Source organism: Carassius carassius, chromosome 11 (assembly GCF_963082965.1).
Source record: "Carassius carassius chromosome 11, fCarCar2.1, whole genome shotgun sequence".
Lineage (NCBI taxonomy): Eukaryota > Metazoa > Chordata > Actinopteri > Cypriniformes > Cyprinidae > Carassius > Carassius carassius.
In genome coordinates, this window is record NC_081765.1 from 15004848 (window position 1) to 15014618 (window position 9771).

At 39.8% G+C, this 9771-nt stretch overlaps 1 protein-coding gene across 1 annotated transcript; it reads left to right on the top strand.

Moving 5' to 3' along the window:
* Positions 1–327: 327 nt before the first annotated feature.
* On the top strand, positions 328–9314 carry LOC132152821 (WD repeat-containing protein 3-like). Its single transcript, XM_059561719.1, has 27 exons — positions 328–691; positions 1262–1448; positions 1545–1754; positions 1841–1959; positions 2569–2647; positions 2831–2926; positions 3076–3171; positions 3293–3394; positions 3578–3675; positions 3756–3857; positions 3950–4180; positions 4284–4377; positions 5543–5644; positions 5792–5877; positions 5983–6121; positions 6343–6399; positions 6491–6591; positions 6818–6929; positions 7211–7345; positions 7463–7513; positions 7597–7662; positions 7749–7841; positions 8020–8070; positions 8401–8444; positions 8546–8674; positions 8839–8932; positions 9026–9314. Exons 2-27 carry the CDS (start codon positions 1275–1277, stop codon positions 9179–9181), a joined length of 2817 nt encoding a protein of 938 aa, XP_059417702.1. The 5' UTR covers positions 328–691; positions 1262–1274; the 3' UTR covers positions 9182–9314.
* The last annotated feature ends 457 nt before the right edge of the window (positions 9315–9771 follow it).

The following is a 9771-nucleotide window of genomic DNA, read 5'->3' on the forward strand; positions in this document are numbered from 1 at the left end:
ATAACAGAGTTAAAGATCACTGTCATCCTCCTGTGCTTCCGCTTTTAAATGGTTCATTGTTAAAATGTGATTTTAGCTGCTTGTGGTCAACACGTCGTGTTTGCAACATTCAGCGAGTTTCCTGATCAGCTGATTCACGAGGACAAAGCTCGTCACTTCCGGGAATGCAGTGGGGGCAGTGGCTATGTTGTCGATCCGTGTAGAAAACGCACAGACTTATCAAATAGAACATAGATTTAGATTTTAACATATATATTAATCGACGTTATAGTGTCATGGCTAAATTAAAAATAAGCATAATAATGTATAATGAATATATGAATTAAATAAAGTTCAATTATGAACACATCTTGCGCCTCGTGGGCAGCAACATGACTTCGCATTCACAGACCAAAGTAATCGATACTATACACATGCCTCAAAAGAAGAACAGATACATAAAACGCATGAAGCCATGTGAATAATAAGGAAGCATTCGTAGACATATTTTTAGAGTGATACAAATGTATATAAAAACATTCTTGCGACATTTTGCAAGCGCTGTTGCATCGTATTTCCGCTCGGTAATCTACCGCTTTTGTCTTTACCTGATGTCACACATGCGACCAAAAAGCATGTTGAAGTTTTCCACATCCACAGAAACAATATTTTCATAAAAGACTGCAGATAAAATATACATCTAATCGACAGAGTATGTAACTACATTTTCTATACGCAGTTGCTTATTTTGAACTTTGTAGCTTATTAATATCTGCTTATCTCTTGCTCGCTGAATAAGATTAAACGGACTGCATGTGGTTCACGTTGCTGTGAAGCGTGGCGTTGGAGCAGTAGTTTGTCACTTTCATTTTATGGTCTGATCGTTCAATTAATATACATTACAATTGGCAATCATAACTTTTAAAGGTAACGTTAGTTACGAGCTTCGTTTGGTGCCGTCGAAGGGCTAAAATACCCAACGTCGGGATGAACTTGAAGTGACATTTATAATCCATAACTTTATATAATAATTTAATTTTTCAGCAAGCACAAGATTTATGGTTTTATACATTAGTTGTTCACCAATAATTAGGATTTTTGTATTTATTATAAGGAACCAAAAAATGCTTGGTACATTTACTAGCTAAATACGCCGATTTATAAAATATAGTTGGTTTCGTTCTAAATATGTGCCCACAAATTGTGCACAGTTTGCTAGATTAAAGGAGATACACATCTAACCCCACTACCTACTGTTGTGTGTGTGTGTCTGTGTCTACAGCCTCTGGCTTGCCATGGGTTTAACTAAGCAGTACCTGCGCTATGTTTCGAGTGCTGTATTTGGAGTGATCGGCAGTCAGAAGGCCAACATCGCGTTTGTGACCCTCAGGGGAGGAGAGAAGGGTCGATATGTTGCTGTGGGAGCCTGTGAGCATGTGTTCATATGGGACGTCCGCAAAGCTGAGAAGGTACTTGCTTTAAGTGGTTTAGAAGATTGCTTGGTACATTTACTCATCAGTTTATTTAAAGTCATAAACATTGCACTTACCCCTTTCAATTCTCAGGTTCTTATACTTGAAGGTAAAAAGCATGAGGTGACAAACCTGTGTCCTTCTCCTGATGGCGTCCACATAGCTGTAGGTTATGAGGATGGAGGTGTGCGCATCTTTAGTCTGCTCAACGGCGAAAGCAGCATCTCCTTCAGTGGACACAAATCAGCTGTCTCGGTTATAAGATATGATGCACTGGGAGCTCGTCTCGTCACTGGCTCCAGAGTAAGAACAGAACAGTTTTTTTGTAGTTATTATTGATTTTCAATTATGTATGAAGTAAAATCATTTTCTTTGTTGTTGTATTTCAGGACACAGATGTGATTGTGTGGGATATCATCAATGAGTGTGGTCTGTACAGACTCAAAGGACATAAAGATGCAATCACACAGATTTTGTTTTTGGAGAGCAAAAACCTGCTGATTACAAGGTAAATCAGTCTTTATATGTTATTGAAATGAATTTACATTTGAAAATATTCAACATTTTAAATAAGATTATATACATACATGCATGGACGCATCATTTTCCATAATATAAGTAGCCTTTTTATCATTTGAAATGTGCTGTGACTTATATAATGCAATTAATGTAAAAATTTAAAACATTTGTATTTTTGCCAAAAGTGAATAGTACATGAGGACAAGTTTATTTGTATAGTGCCTTTTCCCACATGCTAGTGGTTTCACTTTAATTACATGTTTACTTACTTTCATTACTGCTGTTCTGTACTTAATACTATTACATTTAATGGATTTGACTGAGGGGAACTAAAATGGCATGTAATGTTTGTAACCATTTCATTTTATTTACTGTATTTTACTTATGTAATTATATATATAATGAAATGTGACTTACACAAACACTGAATGCAATTTGCAACTTATAGTCAGTTGTAACTGACTACATTTTCAGAACCGACTGCTTCGTTTTATATAATACTTCATGCTGAAAAAATAAGGTAACTGGATGTGTACCTCGGGGCAGTGATGTAGTAATGTCCTGCTGATCTGTATCTGTGTTTCTCATGTTTCCTCAGCTCTAAGGACAGTTTTGTAAAGTGGTGGGACTTGGACACACAGCATTGTTTTAAGACCATGGTGGGGCATCGCACTGAGGTGAATAGGATCACTGGACACTGTCGAGACTGTCCTGATCTTTTTGAAATATACTACACAATACAATTAATGCATGTTCATGCTGCTTTGATATCAGCATGAATGAATGTAAATGATTAGGCTCCAGCACAATCTATATATCTAAGTGTTGTAGTGCAGTGCAACATTGTCCCATCTCTGTAGGTATGGGGAATGGTCCTGTTGAACCAGGAGAGTAGGTTGATTACAGGGTCCGCTGACAGTGAGCTCAGAGCCTGGGACATTCAGTACACTGAGGAGGTAAGGCAATATCACTCATGCTGTGCCAAATGGTTACGTTGTAGACTTAATTACATTCCAATACAGTCTTGAATGTGATCTTTTGTCTCTCATATGGAAAACTGAAAGTGATCTCATGTATTTAGAATGACTTTAAAGTTTCTTCACAGGGTAAAGAAGTGGGGGAGCCACAGGAAAAGAAAGCCAGAACTCTTCTTGAGAATGAAGAGGAAGATGAGGACGGACTTGACGAAGAGCCAGAAGAAGTAATATTTCTTCCAGTATTCAGTGGATATTAGTGATTTGACATGACACAGTACACTTCGTTTAGTTTAAGAAAAAGGGTTTCCTTCAGATGTTCATCAAAGATCTGATTTCTGTCCACAGCGAATTCTCAGCTGTAAGAAAGCTGGTTCTGTTCTGAGGGAAGCTAGAGACAGGGTTGTGTCCTTGGTCACAGACGCCAAAGCTAAAGTGCTTGCATGCCATGTAAGTATATTTCATAATTGTGTATACTAGTGTTTTGCAAAAAATCACATCATGCTGGAAAAAGCTTTCCACTGTCCTTAGCTTGAAAAGTACTGATCGGAAGTCCCTAATTAAAAATAGCAATGTAATAATTAGGCAAAAATTGAGTCTACATCATATGACTTCTCTTTAAATCTCAATCAGGGCCTGGATGCTACGCTTGAAGTCTTCACTGTACTGTCGGAGGAAGAGGTCCAGAAAAAAATGGACAGAAAACTAAAGAAAGCCAAGAAAAAAACAAAGTGTGTAAACCTCTGTTTTGAAATATGAAGTTGTTACTCTAAGCTTTTCTGATATTCTGATGAACTGTTATGTTATGCAGGTCTCAAGGAGGAGGAGATGATGTGCCTGAACCTGTAGTGGAGAGAAAGTTGAGGGATGAGATCCAAAAGCTGGCAAACATAAAGGCGTCATCCAAGATCAGGTCAGAGAGTATGCATGCAAGCGCAGTTCCCTTGTGCATGTTACTGTTATCAAGTATTGATGGTAATGTTTTTTTTTTTTTTTTATCTACAGATCAATGGACTGCCTTCTGGTTCCTAACGGAGAGATGAAGGTTGCTCTTCTTCTGCAGAATAACACAGTGGAGACATATACACTGAAGACTTCCGAGAAGAATCCTACTGGTACCAAAACCTCTCGCCTCACACTGAGCGGTCATCGTACAGACGTCAGAACTCTGGCCTTCAGCTCAGATAACATAGCCATCCTCTCCGCCTCTGGAGAGACTGTCAAAGTGTGGAACAGGTCAGTGTGATGATGACAAATGTTTTCCATCAATTATTATTATTTTTTTTTGCATGGGTTTATAGATTGCGAATCCTTAACAAGAAGTATTTTCTTTTGTCAGGTCCACCTTGCAGGTCATTCGTACCATGGGATGCGAATATGCTCTCTGCTCGTTATTTGTTCCTGGAGACAGACAGATTATCTTAGGAACAAAGGTATATAACTATTAATTTCTCTATCATCAATCAATAAAGAGAGAGTTCACCCCAAAAAAAAATGCTGTCATCATTTGCTTACCGTATTTTTCGGACTATAAGTCGCACCTGAGTATAAGTCGCATCAGTCCAAAAATACGTCATGACGAGGAAAAAAACATATATAAGTTGCACTGCACTATAAGTCACATTTATTTAGAACCAAGAGAAAACATTACCGTCTACAGCCTCGAGAGGGCGCTCTATGCTGCTCAGTGTAGACTACGGGAGCACTGAGCAGCATCTCTGGCAGCATAGAGCGCCCTCTGGCGGCTGTAGACGGTAATGTTTTCTCTTGGTTCATTTCTCTTGGTTCATGTCAAATTAATTTTGATAAATAAGTCGCACCTGACTATAAGTCGCAGGACCAACCAAACTATGAAAAAAAAGTGTGACTTATAGTCCGGAAAATACGGTAACTTTATTATGAACCTGCATGACTTTTAGGGCTGCACGATAAATCACATGCGATATTTAAAATGCACATCTTGTTAGTAAAGCCGGTTCTGTAATAAGCAGTAAATCACCTGTGCGCTTTCACATGGAGCTGCATTTACTACACCGAGACATTGTTCACTAACAAGCTGCGCAAAACCACGATCATATTTTGCGCATGTTTTGCGCAGCTTGTTAGTGAGCAACAGCTCTGTGTAGTAAATGCTGCTCCATGTGAAAGCGCACAGGTGATGATGATTTACCGCTGATTACAGAACCGGCATTACTGACAAGATGCGCATTAAATATCGCATGTGATTTATCGTGCAGCCCTAATGACTTTCTTCTGTGGAACACAAAATAAGATGGTTTGCAGAATGTCTGCTCTGCTCTGTTCACTGGTTATGATATGGGCTATCAGGCTCCAAAAAAAAGACATTTTGCCAGGTTGCCTGTAATTGGCATTAGATGCCTTTGCCATTAGATCTGGCCTGTCTTGTAACTGAACATGAGCCACCAACTTTGAAAATGCATGAATGAGATTTGAATGAGATGTTTCCTGAATGCTAATTAAGATCCTGAAACTGTTCAAAAACATTTAGTCCATATATCTTTTGCTATGAAAAATGTATTTTGCATTATTTTTAGCAGCTCGTTCCGTATTGTGGTATTTATGTGTCTTCTATAATAGAGTGGGAAGATTCAGATTTTCGACCTGGCCTCAGGAAGCCTTCTAGAGACGACTGATGCCCATGATGGAGCTCTTTGGTCCATGTGTCTCGCTCCAGACCAGGTATAATATCTGTTATCTGCTAAAGAGCTTCTCATCCCTACAAAACACCACAGTCCTGACTTTATTCCAAAGACTTTGTAAGCTGTCAGCCAGGATTTTAGCTTCATGTGAACAAATTTGACTCTTGATTTGTGTGTGTTTATACAGAGAGGGATTGTAACGGGTGGTGCTGACAAGACTGTGAAATTCTGGGACTTTGAGCTCATAAAGGATCAGGACTCTGGGAAGAACAAGTGAGCTATTATCTGTGATCACAAAGCATGGCTCTCTCATCCAGGTTTCTCCATCTCTCTTTCTCTACTTGGCTTTAATGTATTATTGCTTCATGTAATCCACAGGAGACTGACGGTGAAGCACACACGCACCCTGCAGTTAGATGAGGACGTGCTGTGTGTGCGCTACAGTCCTGACCAGAGACTGCTGGCTGTCTCTCTTCTAGACTGTACGGTCAAGATCTTTTACACAGACACTCTAAAGGTTAACCACAAGCACAACATGCAGCATTACAATACTTTTTTCATACCGCAACACATGGTATCTCTTGTATGTTAAATCCATAACCAATCACCACTCGTGTAATATGACTTCATCATGCCTACCGTCCAACTCTACTCAAAACAACAGCAGTGCTTTACAGGACAGATATGAGAGCTGTGCAGAATAATAAGAGATTTGGCATTTGTCTCAACTTCCTCTAGTTCTTCCTGTCACTGTATGGACACAAGCTGCCTGTTCTGTGCCTGGACATTTCACATGTGAGTGCATTGACACATCCTGCAAGTCATTCTGGCGGATGGCGTAATTATGCTCAAATGTTGTTTGTGGGTTTCTGTGCATGTTCTGCAGGACAGCGCTTTAATAGCCACAGGCTCAGCAGACAGAAACGTCAAGATCTGGGGTTTGGACTTCGGAGACTGTCATCGCTCTATGTTTGCACATGATGACAGGTAATAAAACTGCTGCATTGCTGGTACAGTCACATTACCTGTATAGTTCTGAGTTATATTGTTATTATTCCGGTTGATGACAAGTACAGTGATTTCAGCGTTCGGTCAGGTGTCACCTACCTACAGTGTTGACATCCCTCCAGTGCCTGTGAGCTGTAGTCGCTGGATGACATCAGCCCAGATGGTCATTATTTGTCATCCACTGTTTTTTTCCCTGTTTCCCTAGTGTCATGTTTCTTCAGTTTGTCCCTAAAACCCATCTGTTCTTCACTGCGGGAAAGGACCGAAAGATCAAGCAGTGGGACGCTGATAAGTTCGAGCACATCCAGACGTTGGAGGTGACCTTCTCTGATAGTTGGACTGCTTACAATAGGCATTTTTCCATAGCTGGAATGAGTTTAAAAAAGGGTCGCTGTTGTATTGAAAGGATTAGAGTTATAATAAGAGCCCAGTCAATATGGAGCAGAGGCTGATTGCATTACGTAAGCTGCAATCTGCTTTTGTTTAAGCCCTAATCATTGTAATCACAGACAAAGAAGTATTGGAACTGTTGCATTATTGCAGACCCGCTCATACTCTTGACTGTATTTTTGAACTTTGATGCTTGGATGTTCCTCAGGGTCATCATCGTGAGGTCTGGTGCCTGGCCATCAGCCCCAATGGAGACCACATCGTCTCCTCGTCACATGATAAGTCCCTCAGACTGTGGGAGAGAACCAGGGAGCCCATCATCCTGGAGGAGGAGAAGGAGATGGTGAGTGCTTGGTTCATCAGCAGAATGTCACAAAGCAGAAAACGGGTTTGATGGTATTAAATACAAATCTACATATACATATTAAATACAAATCTACATATATTATTTTCTCCTCAGGAAAGGGAAGCAGAATTTGAGGAGTCGTTAGCTAAAGGTGATGAACCTGTGGTAAGTGGTTCTCTTAAACCCTAGAGAACAGGTCTATCTGTTTATGTCTCTGCGTGGTCTCAGTGTTTCCTCATGTATCGCAGGTCCCTGGAGAGACTAAAGGAGAGGCAGAGCCTGCTGGGAAGAAGACCATTGAGACCGTGAAAGCTGTGAGTCTGCCGAACTGTACAGATAAAGAGCTCCTCTCCTTTAAATTCAGTAATGGAGAAATGACACTTGTGTTCTGTTTCTGTAGGCTGAGCGAATAATGGAGGCTATTGAGCTCTATAGAGAGGAAAGTGAAAAGCTGGAGGAGCACAGAGCCGCTTGCAAGGCAGCGGGGAAGGAGGTATGATGTTTTCTAGACACTCAAACCCCATTAAGAGAGGAAACACAATATTTGATTGAAGTTCTCTTTTTGTCTGCACATAATTAGGTCTGGAGCTTGAAGAGTTCACAAAATATGGATTTATATCTAATGATGCTGGTGCTTTACTTAGACCCTTCTTTGTTTTTCTTTTTTGCAGTTACCACCCCCTAAGATGAACCCCATCCTTGTGGCTTTTGGAAATATATCTGTGAGCGTGCGTTTGAATTATTAGCACTGGGATTGTTTGCTTGTGATATTTGGTTAATAATTTAGGGGTGCACAATGTTTCAGTACCATATCGGTCGATAGCCAGTTAGTGAATTCTTAAAGATATATCAGAGGATATTATATACTGTACATGCACATTTCCTTTATTTTGATAATAAGATTTATCTTTGCTGTCATGTACTGCTTATTTAAAGTTAATCTTAAATAATACACCACACTAAAGAGCCGAATGTATTTTTTAGTTGAAAAGTCTTTTTAAAAATTGAGATTCATCACTCATATTTACTGACGGTTGCCATTATATCTGCAGCCCTCTCGATATGTTCTGGAAGTACTAAAGAAGGTGCGATCCAGGTAAGAGCTCTTCCTAAACCCAGTCAAATGCATCTAACTCATCTGTTATGTACCATTGTTTTATAGGTCAGTCTGATTCTCAGCTCTGTTTTTCTCTTCAGTGAGCTGGAAGTGTCTCTGCTGGTGCTGCCGTTTCCTTACGTCCCAGATCTGCTGAAGCTCTTCAGTGGTTACGTACAGCAGGGCCTGGAGGTGGAGCTAGTGTGCCGCTGCCTCTTCTTCCTGCTCAGGTACTCATCTGTAGCTATAGCTTTTCATAGTACGGTTTAATTTACATTTATTTCATTTTACCATTTTATTGAATTATGCTTTCATTAGCATTGAGGTAATTATTTTCCTAGGCCGATGTGATTTTGCTCCTGGTGAACAGTTCTATCATTTACCATTTTCCTAGAGTCCATTTTGGTCAGATCACCAGTAATCAGATGCTGCTGTCAGTCATTGATGGGTTAAGGACCAACACGATCTCTAAAGTGCGAGAGATCAGAGTGAGTACCGCTTTCAGTGCTGGAAACAGGATGGAACCACTCATATGATCAGATTGTGTAAGCCTGTGTGTTCTCATTTACCCGTGTTTTCAGGATGTCCTGGGTTTTAACAGTGCGGGTCTTCAGTTCCTGCAGCGTGAGGTTGAGAGCAAAGAGGACGTAATGTTCTTTGCTGATGCCACAGACCGCTTTGAAGAGAAAAAGAGAAAGAGAAGGAAACGTGAAAGAGCCGTCCTTACAGTCACATGAAACTGATGTGTTTGTCAACAGACTCTACTGCTTTGTGCTTTACCATCCTGAAGAAGCATCACTCTGATGTTTTTAGAAGTTCATGTGTCGTTTGCACCTGCCTAAAGTCCATAAAGGTGAATCTCTCCACAAATCAGCTGAGTGAGGCTATTTTTTTAGAATATGTTTTTAAATGTAGAGTCCAGGCAAAAGCTTCAACCAATTCAATGGCCATTATGATTATTAACTCATTTGCATCGTTCTTATACTATAGCTGCATGCACTGCATAAAATCATATTATACCTATTATTTTGTTAATTTAGCTATGTAATGCTTAAAACAAGACAGTTTTAAAAAAAGAAACACATTTTATGAAAACATGTTTAGAAATATTTTTAGATATTAATGTTTAGATATTAAAAAAGGCTTTTTTAAATGTAAGTACCAAAGTGAGGCATCTTACTAACAGGTTTATGCAGGTGCTTCTACTGAAACGTGAAGCAGAAGCACCACCAAGGAGAAGCAGTGCTGTTTTATAATGAAATCTTTCGTGCATCAAATGATGGAGTGGCACAAATAAATCATGCCATTTTCTTATGTATAAGCAGTG

Bases quoted from the DNA above. Each gene is read 5' to 3' on its own strand.
- LOC132152821 (XM_059561719.1), top strand. From the start codon at position 1,275: ATGGGTTTAACTAAGCAGTACCTGCGCTATGTTTCGAGTGCTGTATTT. The intron at 1,960-2,568 runs GTAAATCAGTCT...ATGTTTCCTCAG, and splicing joins AAAAACCTGCTGATTACAAG to CTCTAAGGACAGTTTTGTAA. The intron at 8,933-9,025 runs GTGAGTACCGCT...CCGTGTTTTCAG, and splicing joins CTAAAGTGCGAGAGATCAGA to GATGTCCTGGGTTTTAACAG.